This window comes from Hetaerina americana, unplaced genomic scaffold (genome assembly GCF_022747635.1).
Source record: "Hetaerina americana unplaced genomic scaffold, ioHetAmer1.1.p SCAF_60, whole genome shotgun sequence".
Lineage (NCBI taxonomy): Eukaryota > Metazoa > Arthropoda > Insecta > Odonata > Calopterygidae > Hetaerina > Hetaerina americana.
In genome coordinates this window covers 1,296,882-1,315,209 of record NW_027287206.1, presented here as the reverse complement: position 1 = coordinate 1,315,209, position 18,328 = coordinate 1,296,882, and the positions used below count along the sequence as shown (strand labels likewise).

Below are 18,328 nucleotides of genomic sequence, written 5' to 3'. Positions count from 1 at the left end.
AGGGAGAGGAGAGGGGGTAAGGGAGAGGAGAGGGGGTAAGGGAGTGGGAGTAAGGGAGTGGGGTTAAGTTGAGTTTAGGTGCAGCAGCCTATTAGTGGTCTAGGGGAGGAGAAGGCAATGTATTGGAAGGTTACTGGCTCAATGTTGTGAAAGTTTATATTAATTAACTGATCATTAAATTAAAAAAAAATGTAACACTCCACCATTTTTAGAAATAGCGGCGGAAAAAAACAAACACATTGTGTTCTACATTAAATTAGGGGTGGTGTTTGTCTACAATGGTTTGACCTTTATTAAGGGACAGTCGATGATCATCACTGCCTTGGTGGGGGTGGGGTTGGTGCGGAAAGATACTGAAGTCTTTTAAGAATTTTAGAAGGGGGGAATGGGAGAGGTATAATGTTTCATTGACCACCTCAAACCTGTCAGACTGAAGGGATTGCCAAATTTCCAACTCCTCCAAAGCATTCAACCTGTGTCCTTTCATTTCAGTGTGAAGAATGTCTGCTGTGAAGTTACTGGTGTGATTTTTATCTAAGAGGTGTTTGGCGATTTGAGATCTGTTGTCTTTCTTTGTGGAGCATGAACAGTGTTCTTTGATCCTAATATCGAATGTCCTCCCTGTCTGTCCAATATAGATGGCGTTGCAGTCGCCAAGGTCAAACCATTGTAGACAAACACCCCCCCTAATTAAATGTAGAACACAATGTGTTTGTTTTTTTCCGCCGCTATTTCTAAGAACAGTGGAGTGTTACATTGGTTTTTTATTTAATGATCACTTAATTAATATAAACTTTCACAAATTTGAGCCAGTAAACTGCCAATACATTGCCTTCCCCTCCCATAGACCACTAATAGGCTGCTGCACCTAAACTCAACTTATCCCCTCTCCCTTATTCCCCCTACCTTACCCACTCTCCTCTACCTTACTCCCCTTTTGGAGCCAGACTCTATAAGTTGAAAAAATGTTGAAGTATGTTACCTGATGATGATGCACAGCATTGAAACCATGGTCGTGAAATATAAAATCTTTATGGTGGAAATGTTAAGCTTCTTTTTACCCTCATAATTTAGAAAGTTAGTATGGAAATGACAAATTCAGTCATTGTTGGTTAGGTTTTTAATTTTTTTCTAACCTAAGATAAAGAAAAAAGTAATGATGATACCTAATCAAAAGACAAACCACTAAACCAGTTATAAGAAAATGGATTTAATAAAACGCAATGGATGATGATTTTTATGCACAGCACTTTAAATCCTCTGTGTATCAAAAACGAAAAAATGTAATAATTGTACTCAAATGCATATTTTATAATATCCCAAAGTTAAGTGTGAGAGATAGGGTTTGTTGAAAAATTTGTTGATGACTCAGATACAGCTTTCATCAAATTTTGGATTTAATACATCCTAATCTTTTCACACTCACTGGGCTTTCATTGCTTTTGTCTGATAAAATATTATAAAGTAAAACTTTCAACTTATAGTAATTTTTGTTTCATAATCTTTAATATGAACTGTGTTGTTCTTAAAATATAACTAATGTGAACTGTTTCTTTTTAGTTAGGAACTTATTAATCACTAGATATAGCCATACGCTTGGGACAATCAAGTCATTTGTATTATGTTAAATTTATAATTGATTTAAAAATTGTCTGGAATTGGATTAAAGGAAAGTGTGGTGGATATTTTACTAGTTGCCTTAGAAGTGATCACTTATCACTAATTAATGTTTTCTTGTCTTCAGTCAAATCTTGAGAGTATCCTTAGGAACACAGTTCATTTTTTGCTCAAAAAACCGTAAAAAACCTAAAAACATGGTATATTAAATATCACAGGTGCTGCTTTCTTGAATAACATTATAAAATGCTTTACCTTAAATATGTATACCATAAATTGTTGCTCATAATTTTGCAGGATCCATGATAATCCAGTGTCAAATAATCATTGTGCTTAGTGATGTGGTAATGTTTATGAATTCAACTGAATGTGTTTTGAAATGTGTGTCATCTCATTATTAAAATTTATTTGTAATTGCAGTGTGAAACTCCAGAGGGAACTTAACCTCAACCCAGAGGATGGGAGTGGCAGCCAGCTAGAAAACAATCAAAAAGGACCGACATCCAGACTAATAACACCATCGAAAGCTAATCCCTTGTGGAAGATCTCTCAAGAAGAAAAAGTGGCAGTGACGGGTAAACCTGTTCCCATTGGAGCAAGTTCCCCAAGTAGCCAGTTTTCTGCAAAATGTTTGGGCCCAGCGTCATCAGCCAGGGATGACGCCAGGCCTCCTTTGCTCCCCAAGCCATCATCCATTGCAGCGAGAAATCTTTCCAAGCCTCCAGTACCAAAACGACCAGATGCTACTCTGTTGGTCAGACGAACCTTACATGAGAGTAGCACACAAACTCCCCCATGTGGGAAGGTTGCTGGAATCAAGAAGGAACCATTGGGAAAACTAAACATCTCAAGAAGTAGTGTGACAAACTTGGAACATTTTGAAAATGTTGGTAAAGATGGTTGTGGCAGCCCTGTTCGGCCTCCCAGATCTCCAAAAAATAAGCCATGCACTGGAATGCCTTTTAGCTATCTCATTACAAAAAATCTTAGTCCCAATCAGAAGATTTTAAGTCTTCCTCATGGTGAAAGACAAAAATCATTTTTGTGGTCACTCAGGGAATGTGAAACAAACAGTCTTGGCTGTAGAGATGAAACATGTCGTCTTGCTGAAGTTAGAGCCAAATCGTGTAGCTTGGAGAGGAATGAAAGCCTAAACTCAAGTGAGCATGCACCTTTTAGGCATAGAATAAGGTTTAAAGATCCTATACCTCCCCCACGAAGAGTGAAGAAAAAATCTCCAACTGAAACTGAACATGTCCCTGAGTATGCTGCGGTCAACTATGAGCTCAAAAAGAACCGAAGACTCCAGGGAATATCTGGTGTGGGAGGCAATTTTGCAATCTCTAGTCATAACAGCAGTGCTGAAGGTGAGTTAAGTCCATCAACAGATACTGTTAACCAAGTGAGTGAGTCAGCAGCTTCAGAGAAAGTAGGTGGCAGCTGTGGCTCTCAATCTGAGAGTTGTGGAGCCGCAGTTGAGGAGGGAGTGAAGTGCAAGGGATGTGACCTCTATGTCAGGGTTGCTCAGACACTTCCCCGTGTGTTGGATGAAGAACATGGTGACTACTATACCAAGTGTGTGGTGCATGGGGGTGAAGATTCAAAGTCTGCCAGTGAAGATGTCAAATGCTCATATGAAGAGGTAGTTTCTGTTCCTATCAAGTCACCTGGCACAGTAGTGACTTCGGAGGCAACCGAAATTAATAGTAAACAATTGAAAAGTGATAGTGATATTTGTGAATTAGGAGAAAGTGAAGCCAAAGTAGCCGATGCCATTGTAAGTTCTGTGGTAAAGGATTTCCCCGATGGAAAAAGTGATATTTTAGCATCTGGCATCCTTGAATTGGAGGAAAAACAGCATCTTTGGCAAGATATAGATTCTCCAATGTTAAAAGATATCACATCCCCCACATTGTCCTTTGAAGGCAGTATAAAATCATCTAGGGAAGCAAATGCTGAAATACCATCTTTGAGTAGTGATAACATTGGAGTAATTGATAGCACTAAGTCTTTGGAAACGAAATTTGATGAGGAACAGATAACTAATTGTGATAATGTTGTTTTTTATAAAGTTGAAAACATTAAGTCTGTTGATGTAGAAAATATTGACATTGGTGACAGTGAGTTAGATCACTCGAGCAAAAGCACTTTGGTGGTGACAGTAGAACAAAATAGTTTATCTTCTGAAGTTTTGCCACTGCCAAGAGAATTGAGTAGCAATGGCAAGGGAAATTTGAGGAAGACATCATCAGATTCTGATTGCTCACCATGGGCCGATGCCCTTGAGAGCAAGCGAAGTGACGATGATGAAGTGGAGTTCAAGAGGATTGAGAACTCCACGCTCCCTCTAAGAAGCAGACTGAATGCCAGTCATGGTGGAAGTAATGATGACAATCGAAGGTGAGTGTGGCTCCCAGTGGATGGATGTGCAGGGAGCACTTATGCTTTTGTGCCCATTAGCATTTGGACTCTTTTAACTTCCTAGCTATTTTTGTCCTCGTCTTTGATTCTTTGAAGCTTCATTGTCAAAACTTGAGAAAGTAATGTAGTTATTTCCTAAAACATTAATTTTTAATGCAATCTTTAAAGGCACCATTATGAATTGCTGTTTATATTTATGGTTACCTCCCAGCCTCTATGAGTGACTAACTCAAAATTTGCATTAATGTACTATCTTAGTCAGGTTTTTGGGATTCTAATGTGGGTGTTATCATATCTGTCTGCCTATTCATTTAATGAAAAGTATATTGGTATTCAAGGATTATGCTCAGATATAGTATATTTGGAGAAAGGTAGTTCAGGTAGGATGAAATATGTTGCTGTAATGCTAAGGAAAGTGGTTCAAATGCTCTGAGGTATGTTTTACCACTATATGGAATATTTTAAGTTGTTTACAGCCCTCTGTCCAAATTAGTGACATTTTCATGCTTAAATCAAAAATCTGTGTGAATTCAATGCATAAACTCTTTGAGATATGAAATGCTTACACTATGAAATGAATGTCAAAATAATACGTAAATCTACCACGCTTGTCTTTGAAAATCCTTGGCACATGATCCATGTAAAAAATTTCTTACTAAGATTTTACTTTCTATATCATGGAGAAATCATTGTAGAAGCAAGTTTGCAAGCGAACCATTACCCTTTTCTGCAGGAAGATGTGTTTATAAAGGGTATATGATGGGTCAGCTATCATATTATACTGGAGCGTATGCACAATAAAATCAGCTCTTGTATTTACTGATTTTATGCACATTTTATTCAGCCTTAGATAAATTCTTATATGATCCATGTTGGTATTCACCAAATTTTACGCACTCTTAACTTAATACTTGTGCTTCAGCTGCAGTACACTATTGTTTTATTTAAAATTTCTTTTGAAAATTTTAAAAAATTTGAAAGAATTTGAAAGAGGGATAGTCTTCCTCTTTGTACTCAATGAAAGGAAAGGCTGCCTAGTGGTGGGCTTAAGATTCTTAAATGTGTGGCTGCGGTGAAACAGTATTGGGATTAGTTTTCAACTTGTGCATTATGACTCATTGATGCACATATAATTTTTTATGAACACAAGAAGTAACCAGTGGTTCCAGCGATGAACTATTTTATTCCCCATTAAAGTAGATGAATAATAATGCAGTAATTTGTTACTCTATATTTTGATTCTAACTCTTGTAAGTTATAACATTATTGGTATCAATAAATTGGCAGCAAATATTTTATGCAGCCTTGGCCCGGCAAGAGAGTTAAGTTCTGAATTGTAAAAGGGGGCACATTCCTCTGTAACTGGTCTGTCAAGCTTCCTGAACCAGCCTTGCACTCTAAAGTCCTATCCCCAGCTGCTGGGATTGAAAACCTTGATGGGATGACTCCAGCTGTCTGGGGATAGTATGCCCACCCTTTCCATAAAACCCATCATCTCCAACCATTGTAGCTCTGAACTCATGCATGGTTAAAGAGTGGTGTTGCATACAACTACTGACAGCAGAAATGATAATGACTTCTTTATTGTAATGGCAAAATTAGGACCATGTGGCACTATCATGGGGTTGGTTAATATTTACAGATGAACTGCACCTGCTTCACTACATTTCGCGAACTCTCTTGCCCAATTTTTGAGTCTTATGTCATTCAGTGAGTGGATGTGTTGTGTTGACTTGTTAATTTCCCGAAAGGCAATCGTGGAGCGATGGGCAGAAGAAGGAGAGTGGATCCAGTGGGTGGAGTGGTGCAGGGAAGCAGAGGCGGAAGAGGAGGGGGCAATCACTTTGGTGCGACGAGGGAGACTTAAGCAGTGGAACTCTTGGGGATCAGAGTTCATTTGAGGATGTTCCTATGGATGGAAAATCTGGAGAGACATCAATTGTCCGCCGCCGCTTGTCAGCTCTTTTTAGCTCATTTGGCAAGAATTCGAGGAAGTCTCGTGTGATTGGGCACAAGCAAAAAGAGAAAAAGCTAAGAGGAAACACCAGATTTCACCATGAAATTGATGATGAAGGAAGCCATTTAAAAGTGGGTAAGAAAAGTTTCTCTACCTCTCTCTGTACCCCATATAAGACCAGAATGCTAAATAATATTGACTAACTTAATGCTTCGCTGACTTTTCTTTGACTCCAGTTTTTACATCTCCCAAATAAATTTCAGTTTCACGCTAATTTGTTGCGGTATTTTGTTTCTATTAGTTTTAGATGATTTTCTGTGATTCCTGTGTGGAAATTATCCTATGCATAGTTGAACTTAATGACTTTTCATTAATTGATGCTTGCCACGTATGAAATCTGTTAATGGCTTTGATTGCCTTTAAAACAAATTGAACCATGATAATTTTTTATCGCACAGTTTTTTGAATGTCTAATACAGAAAGACTTTCCTGAAATGGAACAGGAAATTGTCTAAGTCTAAATAAAAGTGTATTAAATCAGGAAGTGCTATTTTTTTTTACTTTGAAGATGCAAATCTTCCTGGATTTCTTGAGTGTTTCATTGAGTTCTAGGATGAGTGGCGCATTCAGGTCAGAAGTGACCTGAAGCCATTTCTGCCGGCGAAACTGTTAACCTAGAAAATGGACCGATGTGGAATAAATCCTAGAAGATTTGTATCTTCAATGGCTACACTCTGATGAAGCCTTATAAGCAAGCTTTTTCCATTTTAGATGCATAAATTTTGTTAGATTTTGTTTCAATATTCTTTTACATTTAAAACTGAAATCTGGTTAAATTTTGGCATTTCGGTACTCTGAACCACTGTTTTGTATTTGAAATGCAATGCAAACTTACAAGACATCACTGAAATATGAAAATGTAGTTAGGTTAGAAACTAAAGCTGTATAGACTTAAGAAGTTTTATGGCTTTATTATTATTATTATTATTAGGTAGTCAACTCTCATAGGTAGGTTTGGCTATAGGCAAACTGAATGCTGATTAGCCTTTCCTGAGAAAGCACAACCTGACACTATGGTAAACCCTTCTACAATTTTCTGTGGCTCCTTCCACCATTCGTTCCTTGTTCCTTCCAACATGCCCATCCTTTTAATATTCAAGTTTGGCTAAGAAAATTGGGATGGTTTTGAGATGTGAAATGATGTTTCTTTTTTTTAGAATCTTCTTTATAGGAGTTTTATTCTTTTTCCAAAGGTACTCTCCTCTAATACTTTGGAGACTTGATGGTATGTTGAATTTATTCATAATTGCTAAATGTTTAAAAATGAATTTGCATTAAACTCTCCATTTTCTTTTACCGTGGTGCATGTTTGTGAAACATTCCCTCTGTGGTATTTATATTAATTGCGTAATGCTGCGATTAGTTTGCATTTTCAGTAACTTAGTTTTGTTGTGCTTATGTAACCAAGGGCATTTTCACACTGTCACTTTATTCCAGGCCTTTGTACCAGAAGACATTTAACTGTATTTAGGTAATGTGTGTCCATTTTTTACCGAAATTGTTTGTTACCCAAGACACTGTTCTTTGTTCATTAGCATCACTTCATTTTATCATTGATATATGCTTATTGTCCTTGCAGCTACATTGCCATGAGTCAATGCAGTTTGGCGGTAGTTACGCTTAGTCCATCCAACTATCTGCTTAGCTATGAAATCTCCCTTGAGCATGTACATTTGTATGCTTCCACACTATGGCAGTGAAGTTGAAGCATTAATTTACTCCTTTTCATGACTTATTATAAAAACCTATGTATAGAAAACACATATTTGCATTATCCAGGCACCGTGAAGTATGAAGTCTAGTTTCAAGGCAATGAACATTCGCAGAATTGTTTTTATTTTTGCTGATAATTGACATTATCATAGGATCTGTAAATTGTAACAATTGTAAGGATATTGTGTTTGACCTATTTTTTAAATGCATGAGTCATTAGATATTAGATACAATTACCCCTCCCTCCCTCCCATGATTTACCACACATTTTAGTAGTATCATCCTCTGCCTATTTCCTTCAATGTGGGTGTATGTAATGGTCAGCCTTTAAGAGTATAATAATCTTTACTTGAAAATTTGTCTACTAAGTTTAATAAATGAACTTGTTTATAATACTTGTATCTTTTATGTTGTTGATGTAACTTAATTAAGCAAACTCCATATGATGAAAGTTTGAGTGCAAAGTGTGGTGATTAAGTAACCAGACTGGTGCTGCTCAACATTTTATGAGTATTGATCACCAATTGCATTAGAAAGGTTATCACCTTCAATGTACTCACCTTACTGATCCGTGCAATGCTCAATATGAATTTTCCATTGTTCAAAGCAGTGCTGGAAGTCCACTACTGTCAGCTTGTTGAGAAACTCTTGTCACTTCTACTTTCAACACTTCAACACTGTCAAATCTTGTCCCTTTAAGCTCCACTTTGACCTTGGGAAATAAAAAAACTCACAGGGGGCGAGGTCAGGCAAGCATAGTGGGTGGTGTGACACAATGATGCCATATTTGGCAAAGAGCTCCTTCACAGACAAGGCGGAATTGGCTGGCATGGCATTATCTTGGTGAAGCATCCAGGAATTTCTATTCTACAAATCGGGTCTCTGTCTCCTCACTCGTTCACAAAGGGCAGCCAGAAACTAAAGCACTAAAAGAAACTATTTCATAAAACTAAAGGATAAAAAAAGGGGAAGATAGCTGGTTCTACATGTAAACTTGGCAACTGCATGTCCTAAATATAGTCTGTCTTAAAAAGTAATATTCATTGTGAAAAGGAAGTTCATTTTGCATCTTTGAGATTGCTTTTCGTTTAAATTTGACCCTTTAAGCTGCTATTCCCATCACTCTGTAATATTTGAATTTAAATTATTTCTCATTTTGAAACAATCTGCATTGGCAGAGTGGTCATAATGCATGTGGGCAGGGAATCTGGCAGATGAGATGGAGGAAGCTGGACAAATGAGTTTTTATATGTGCTATGGTTCTCATGATTCCGAAAATGATCATACGTTAGTTAATGTACAATACCTTAGTTAATGTATTTAGTTTCTGTGAGCTTCTCTGGGCAAGAGCTAGATGTATACATGAAGAATTCTAATGAACTTTTTGAGTTCTGTTTGCTTAGTGTCCAATTGCTAAGTTCTGTTTGTGGAGAATGTGTATGTAGTTGGATATTACGGTAGATTTAAAAGGTGAAATTTCCCTGTAATACATTGAGCAAAAATGATGTATAAATAGTTTCCTTTTGTATTAATTTATGTTCAATTCCTGTATTTTGGATTCTTAATTGATTGCCTTATCATTTGCAGAAAAGCCAGCAATAGAAGCGCTGAACCCTGATGCCAATTCTGAGATTTTGCATTCAGTGTGCTCAATAGATGAGGAAGTGAAGGCAATGGAGGACACGCAGGAAACATCGGAGGACATAGGAGTGCCTAGATTGTGTATGAAGATGGGTTCTCTAGATATGAAAAGACAGTCTGGAGAATTTGGCAGTGGGTCTCACATTTCAGAGCAGAGTTTTGACAATGTACATTCAGAATCAGAAAATGAAGAGATGCTGCTCCCAGAGGAAAAGTTGGACAGAACATTGTCAGAGAAAGAGAGAAAGGAAAAGAAGAGATTTTATATTGCGCAAGAATTGATGTCTTCTGAAAGAGTTTTTGTAGATGCTCTGCGATTGCTGTGTATAGATTTTTGTACTGCAGTTTCTAATGCCGGGTATGTATTGCATCCTTTACCTTCTGTTCCATTGCAAATGTTTCACTATTATTTCCATCAGAATGTTGTGAGCATTGCTGTTCATGATGTTTTCTGCCAAGAAAGTTGATAGCTAAAACAATATAGCAGGGATGGTAGAGAGTCAGAGATTCAGTCTCAGTAGGAGACTGCTTGAACAATACCAGGAATTATTTTCTGCTGTGAAACCACAGGTCAGATAGAAATACATGTGTTTGGCTTTGGCTCTGCATCCTGTGAGAGAAAAGTTTAGGAAATATTGGGCAGAATATTAACGGAACAGAACAAGTATTTCCCTGGGGACAGGTGGCTGAGGAGGAGGTCGTGTGTCTGGAAGCAGTCTTGAGGGTTTTAGGGTTTCCCCCTTGGCAGCTCTAATGTACCCTTCTTTTTCTCCATTCTCCTAATTAATTAATCAAGTGGATTGGCTGCATATCTTAAAAAGAAAAGCTGGAACCAGCACAAGCATATTTTAGTGACATAATAAGTAGCTAAGTTGATTTAGAAAAGGCAACAGTTTTGGAAAATCCTGCAGACAAATGTGAAATAGTTGGAGAATGAAAATTTGATGTGTTCCTAAAATATATTCTGATAACTTAAATAAGGGATTTTATGGTATCTTGAAAACATTTGCGGTTACCATTACACTGATAGACTTGGCAAGGCATCAAACCTGCTCATGTGTTAGTGATAAAGCCGTAACTCGTCACCAGTATGTTATGTATGATGCACATTTAAAGGACAACATGTGGAATCTGGCGGGCAGGTCCTCCTCTGACTAGCAGTCTAATGTCACTTCATGGAGTGTACAGTTAATTGGGCAAAATGGTTGTCTCACGGGTGGAGTAGGAGGCAAGTTGAGCGGGTTGCCCATGGAGGTATTAAGATTTGGATGTGGGTAGCTGTGTCTGGTTTTAACACTCACAAGGGAAAATTCTCAATGCTTTTAATTGCTGATGTTTAATGAGTTCCTATATGTATGCTTATAGTGGCATGACAAATATCTAGGTGTTGTTTGATGTCCACCTTATATTATGGAGCATGTTTTGGGTTACCATAGCCATATGTCCTTAATCAGACATGCCCAAGTTTAATTTATCTTGACCTAGTACACAAAAAGTTTTTCACTTAACCCCATTGTCAAAAGCTCAATGGGTTTAAGTGTGGTGACCTTGGAGGCTACACAATTGGTGCTCCCCTGCTGATGCATCTTCCAGGCATTGCTTATTTGAGGTGATTCCTCATAGAGGCGGAAGTGAGTCAGGGCATTATTTAAGGCTGGCAGACAACTCCAGGGTGGCATGGGAGGAAATAGACAACCCATCATGGTCAGATATGACCCGCTCGTGGTCTACTCCATGAAGGAGAAGAAGAGTCCAAGCACCCTGCCTTGAATTAAATTGTGCCACATGCTTATTTAAGCACTGTCCCTTTCCAGCTCAAAGGTGACATGGATTTCTATTTCTCTGAATACAGCAGTAATGTCTGTTCATGATCTCATTAGCATGAAAGGTCACCTCATCTGAGACACACGTGCTGCTTATTTAACTAGGGATTGTGTTGATTCTGTGTAGAATATTCACTCGTTTGCTCATGCAACTTGGCCAATAGGTGTGATCGCATGAAGCAATTGAATATACTCTTAGATCAGGATATTTATTAAAAACATTGTTCATGGTTATTCATGCGGATTGTCTTGTACTGTTGAACATGGAATCCATAGCTGAAAGCTCCCTGCACCCTTTGATTTATGCAGGTTCCTCCCTCTAGTCCTCAGTTTGTATTCCCAAAATCAAATAGGTAAGCTTTTTGGCATTTGTTCCTCTCCATATTCAGTTCCAAAATGGTGCCTTACTGCTGACATAGACCACAACTCAGCAAGCTACAAAGTGCATGCTCCCTTTTCTTGCACTGTTGTCATTGACACTGAGCTTTCTGACGGGCATCAGTGGTTCAGAAATTATTTTCTATATATTCAGGGAAGCTTATAGAGATTTAATTACTGGTTTAAGTGCATTGATATAGCATCGTTAAGAGTGCTAGTGGAATTTGTATAAATTACTGTCTGACATAAGATCTTGAACGGCGAATCACTTAAGCACTGATACTTTGAATGATAGCCAATGTATTTAACTTAAAAGAGATTTTATTCTTACCATGTCATCATAGGTGATTAGGTACCTGGTGTTTTGAATGAAAAAGTATATAAATAGCCTTTAGCTCCCAGTGGGAGCTAAAGGCTATTTAAAGGCTCATAGGATGTCATAGACTAAGTTTTGCATTACAATTTACTCGAATGCCTATTTAATTCTTATCTTATTTACTTGCAGTAACCAAAAGAATTTTTTTGTTTGCAGGATGGAACAGAAGACTGAAATTATATCAGAGGCTGATCTGTGCAAGATTCTTCATAATCTTCCACAGCTTCTGAGATTTAATGAGGAACTTTTACAAGATTTAGAAGATCGTATTAGCAGTTGGAATCATAGCCAGAAAATTGCTGATATTATTGTACGGAAGGGTCCATTTCTTAAGCTTTATACATCATATTTTCAAAATTTTGAGACTCAGTGTCAGTATTTGGACGAATGTTGTGATAGCAATGCTCGGTTTGCTCGAGTAGTGCGTGATTTTGAGGCATCGCCTCGCTGTCAAAGATTAGCTCTGAAGCATTTTATGTTGAAGCCAATCCAAAGACTGCCACAATATCGTCTTCTTCTCGAAGACTACCTAGCAAAATTAGAGCCTGAATCAACTGATTATGAGGACACAAAAGTTGCCCTTGGGATTGTCTGTGATGTGGCAGATCACGCCAACAGAAGCATGAAACAGGGGGTGAGTGCAGATTTCTCCTTATTACTTTTAGTAGCTCGAGAACTTATTTTGTCAAAGATGTATATGAATAAGATGGATGTGTACAGTTGAATGAATGCTGTAAATGGTAAAGTCCCAAATGCAGTTAGACTTTTCATTCAGATTAGCCTGTTGTTTTTTTAAGTTGGTATTCTTTAATTGATTGATAAAGGAGGCATTTTGTACCTGGGAATTAATTGACCCTAGATACTCATTACTGACCATAATTATAGCCATATTAAATGTGGATAAACATGTTTAAATGCCTAAAAATATCTCAAAATTATGAATAACAGAGGTAATTATGAAAGAGAGACCCACTGATGAAGATATACAATACTTTGATGAGAATGATGAGTGTTATCATTGCCCTTCTTTGCACCTGGTTAAAATCCAAGTTGCTTCCACAATAGATGAATGCACAACCCTTACTAGCATTTGCATATCCTTGAACTATTTCCAATAAAAAAAATCACTTTTTCAAGCCAAATGTCAGCGCTAGCATGAATAACCCACCTTATGCATACTTAGCTGAACAGTAAATGCTGTTATAATTTTGAAAGCCCTGTCAAATTGTCCTCCAATTATTTCCCGTACAATAACTTCCCTAAATTTGACTATGCTGACGTAGTATACTAAGATTTTTCTCAAGAGCTTTCCATGAAACTGTAACGTTCCCTCAGGTCTATCATTGACTTACTAATATCTATTCACATCATCACTTGTATTCTTATATTTATTGTATTAATAAATTATTTATTTTATTATATTTATTGTATTATTATATTAACTTATTTGGCCAAAACTTGACTATTGATGCCTATGGCATTATTCAACCCTTCTGTACCAAGTTTTGAAAACCAGAACGTCTCAATACCTTACACTCAATTTCTAAAGTCTTGATAAGGCACATGAAACAAGCACTCAAGGCAATCAAAATCTTTTAACAACACATCATGGAATGGCCATTTATTACAAATGTTTTGCAGTTACTGCTAGCGAGAGTGGAATAAACTTAGAATAATTGCAGGAAATGCACCTTCACTGCCATTGTTTTAATAGGGCTGCCGAGCAAAACATTCCTTATGACTCAAGAAACTTACTCGCAATTTAATATGTAGATGTTCTCGTCCCTTGGTCATAACATAATATTACTATGCATATGGTTGTAAATATTCTATTATGTGAAAGTATGATTCATTGTGAATAACTGGTTGTAGTACTTTTTTACTTGATTAGGGTTATCAAGTGAAAAAGTGCTATGATCAGTTACTCATTATGTTTGACTTCCACCACATCACACCTGAAGCTACTCAATGATTCATAGTCATTCTGTGTTCACTAATTCTATGCATGGATATGTCATATTTCTAAATTTGACATGCATACATACATAGTCACAGGGATAAATTTACTTGAGCAGCAGTCCTTGTTTTCACCACAAAATTACCCTCAAATTTATTGTTTTCCATGAGGAGGCATTATCTCAAGTACAGGGACAAATTTAATCAAAACATTGAAATAAGCTTTAGCAATTAATTTGGTGTTGAGATTGTCCTTTGATGACTATGAAAGGTACCGTGATTTAATGGAATAAGTGTTTTTTTTTATTTCTATCATCAGGATGCTTTGTCAAAACTTCTTCAGCTTCAGTCACTTTTGAAGAATTATGCCATCATAAAACCTGGCCGTACTTTTCTAAAGGAAGGAGAGCTTCAAAAATTATGCCGAAAAGGAATGCTAAATAGATATTTTATTCTGGTGAGTACTTTATTTGGCATTATTTAGGTTCTTAGTCATTATGAGCATATTACCAGTATAATTTTGAGGTTGATAAAATGGCTAATACTGAGGTTGTGGCTTTCTAACCCATTTTTTAATTATGGCAGCATTAATGAAGATTACAACTTTCAGTTTTTAAAATTTTTTAACTTAAATCCAATATTCTGTTTAAATGAATTATGATTTATCAATTGCTACTAAAATCAAATGTTCATGCAATGATTATGAAAAAAATCCACAAACCAAAATCAAAATGCTTTCTCATTTCACTGAATGCGTTGTATACTAAAGTATTTACTGACTTTATGGCACATACTGAATATATAGTCTAGTGTCCCATAGGTTAAAATGCAAATGGAACTTTGTTTGAAACCAGATCAGTAATGTCCCAATTTGCATTCAGCAGAAGCATTTCACTGGATGGCAAAGGCAAGAGGTTAATGTGGAATATAGGGACCTATGAATCACTAATTCTCCTTCAAATGGAATTTTAAATCAAATAAAATTGAACTTGTATGAAATTGAATGAAGTTCATTTACTCTTCAAGCTACCCCCATGGTGTGTGGTAGGGGATGATCCACCAGAGTAAGGTGAAATGAATACTCTCTTTTTTCTGTAGACCAATGGGTTAAGATAAATGCTATTGATGGGATAAGAATGATGTGCCCTGGGCTAATCAGAAAGTTATGAGAAGGGGAGAGTGTCCCAGATAGATCATGCTTGTGCCAATGTATTTAGAAAAGGGTTACATGCAAAGGTAAAGTATCTCTAGAGGAATAAAATTGATGTTCCACATATGATGAAGATGTGAGAATGAGTGGTTGAAGTAAGGTGATGTAGTAAAATGGAGATTGGTGAGGAATAGTTTATTTTTATTCCATGGAGAGGAATAGTGTATGCAATGTCCCCTAAGTCAGTTGATGGAAAAATATTTGTGCAAGAGAGATTTCTAGGGAGAGATTGAATGGCTGTTGCCAGAGAATGAATGCGCAGGCAAGAGGTGCCAGGGTGGTGAGGGAGGCAGAGGGCTGCAAGGGAGCAGAGAGCTAAGTGAGGAGTGCAATATTTTGGCAAAACAGATTAATTTCCCATAGCATATGGGGTTGACTTTGGGGCTAGACTGTCAGGCCACCCTTGTCCGATCTGGTTTTGGATGTGCCTGTAAGGGAGGTGGGGAAGAGAAGTTTGAAGTTCGAAGAAAATGGATGCTTGATGAAAATAGATCATTTCCCACTGTAGAAGACCCAAATTGTTCTGCACATCATTTTTCTTGAAATGGAGCAAGACACTGTAAAAATGTATTAAAAATTATCCAATGGATGACTGTAGATTAAACATTTAGGAATGTGATAATCTAACAAGGTTCTAATGGTATTGATGGGTTTTTGTTGCTGAACAGTGCTTAAAATACATATTTAATCGATGCTGTTATAATCTCCGTGTGCAAAACAAAACCCAAAGAAAGCAATCCGTTAAACCGTCCCATTGGTAGGAAAATAGGTAGAGTAGAAGGTTAAATCAGAAGTTCTGTGCTAATGGTGTGTCCCATCCAAAGTTACAAAGGGCCATTCAAGTGAATGTCAGGTCTCTGCTCTCTTTTGGCACTGCATCTATATGCTATGCCACTTGCCATTTTGCATTGTTAGTGAGTCGTACAATTCCCACAAATATTTGATTTCTTTTCCCTATCACTTCTGTCTAGTGTATCATGTGTAGGTAGCTTTTTCACTCATATATTTTACAAAGTTTTTATTATCAACATGCTTCTAAACTGTAAGACCTGCTTAAAATTGACATGACTCCAGTTACTAGTAGAGATTGAAAATTTTACTTTTATAATGCAATAGCTAATTTCCTTGATTTCAGTTGAATGATTGCCTTCTCTATGCCTCATATGATCGATCAGTCCAAGCTGCTGGCTCTCTCAAAGTAAATAATGAACTTCCTCTTGATGGAATGAAAGTTGAAATACCTGTGGCAGAAGATTACACCAATGAGTTTAGCATAATAAGCATCACCCGCAGTTTCACATTATCTGCCAGGTATGTCTCTCTAAACTTTATTTTTACTAATCCATCTTTATTGATTGATATTTTTATTGCTCTTAAATAATGTTTTTATTTGCAGCTCTGCACAAGAGAGGGTTGAATGGGTGAATGCATTGCAGAAGGCCATACATGATTATACATTGCGGCAGCAGACATTTCTTCAGATGAAATTAGCTCAGAGTAATGCCAATCAAAAAGTAAATGAACATTTTCAACTTGGAACTGCTGTAAGTTAACCTTGGGAGATGTACAATGTTGTCATAATCTACATTGCCCTATGCATGTATTTTACCTTCATAAAGCTATGTGAAAATATTCATAAGGAAATGCTCCTTCTGATGCAGGTATATTTGACTGGGAAGCAATTCAGTAAATGCTATACAAGGATATAGGCAGGAACTTTGTATTTTGAGGGGATCGAGATGATGAGGTGGCTATCGTACTTGCTTCCCACCCAGAGGGCCCGGGTTCAAATCCTGGTGGTGTTGAATATTTTTCAGTGGTATCTCGATCCCTACTCTTGGTGCTTTGTGGAAGGCACTTTGAGTGAGTACACCATCCGTCGGATGGGATGTTAAGCTGACCCCTTGGCGCCTTTCGTAAAGAGTAGGCTAATGCCGACGCCTGGTTTCTCTCCACCCTTCATCCTTTCCTGTCCATCCCTAGTGGCACAAATGACCTCAGCTGTCGGTCGCCTCCCCTCAAAACTACTAAAATTAGGTATTTTGATAGCCTACTTTTAAGGTAGGTTTTGGGTGGACAATGACTGAAGAAAGAAGAACAAGTAGTTCATTCTCTAGCCTAGCAAAACAAGCCAACATCCAACCTTACAATAAACTGTTATTCAATTTTTCATACTTCCTTTTTCCTTTGGAGCCATTCAAGATCCCTATACCCTATTCCTGCCCCTTCCTCGTTTGCCTAACATCCTCCCCTCTATAACAATCTTCAACATCTCCCTGCCGATCAAATTGCTTTTCATTTTTCCTGCCCCATCATGATGTCTCCCAACCATCCCGGCTCCTCCTCCACCATATCCAGCATCATCTCATTTGTTCTCCTTTCTGTCCACTTCACCTTCACCATACTTCTACATATCCACATTTCAAAAGACTCCAATCTATACCTATCATCCTGCTTCAATGACCATGCTTCTGCACTGTACATAGCTACGCTGCATATCTAAGTTTTTCACTTATCTTTTCTACAGGTTATAACTCATTTCCCCTGTCAACTTCTCCCTCCTCGTGAAAACTACTGGACCATATTGGTCCTGAGATCTTCCAAGATGGGAAAATTTCCCCCTTCTCTAGTTAATGGCTTCTGGTTTTAATGTTAAACCTTGTATTCCTCTTCCTCGAAAACCTGATCACTTTAGTTTTGTTTAGACTACTAGGGGCAGCCAAATGAAAACCTTACACTCGCCATAACACAAAGTCTGTGTGAAAGGTGACAACACTGTTGTTATGTATCGATACTGCATCACTGTGGTAGGAGGACTGAATAGTGACAACTCACAGGTGCTGGCAGTTGTTGGGTTATGTCCTTTTTGGTGAGGGTCATTAGGTTGATGCAAGTGGGTTCAGTTTTCATTTGACTGCCCCTCGTTTTTCTCATCCCTTAAACTATCACAGTAATTTTCTACTGCCTTTAGCAATGCTTGTAAGTCCATGCCTAACTGGCTAACTTTGGATTGATCATCTGCCCATTTTTCCTCCTCTCCATTATTGAACGGATAATTAGTACCTCTTGAGATGCATGCCAAATAAAACTTATTGTTTTATAGTCCTCGTGTGCATCTGCCTTACCCTTTTTTGGGATGGAAATTATGCCTGATCTGACAAAACCTTCTGGCTTAG

The 18,328-nt window shown here is 37.5% G+C and overlaps 1 protein-coding gene across 7 annotated transcripts in view; it reads left to right on the top strand.

Annotated features, from left to right (window-relative positions):
• Window positions 1-18,328, top strand: part of LOC139695589 (uncharacterized) — a 44,608-nt gene that overhangs the window by 9,477 nt on the left and 16,803 nt on the right. For 4 of the 7 annotated variants that reach the window (XM_071594383.1, XM_071594381.1, XM_071594382.1 and 1 more), the window contains exons 4-10: window positions 2,038-4,017; window positions 5,790-6,130; window positions 9,356-9,767; window positions 12,143-12,620; window positions 14,262-14,399; window positions 16,288-16,463; window positions 16,549-16,696. In XM_071594383.1, coding sequence (XP_071450484.1) covers window positions 2,038-4,017; window positions 5,790-6,130; window positions 9,356-9,767; window positions 12,143-12,620; window positions 14,262-14,399; window positions 16,288-16,463; window positions 16,549-16,696 — 3,673 coding nt within the window. The remainder of the gene's footprint in view (window positions 1-2,037; window positions 4,018-5,789; window positions 6,131-9,355; window positions 9,768-12,142; window positions 12,621-14,261; window positions 14,400-16,287; window positions 16,464-16,548; window positions 16,697-18,328) is intronic. The other 3 variants (XR_011702330.1, XR_011702329.1, XM_071594384.1) reach the window with 2 other exon arrangements.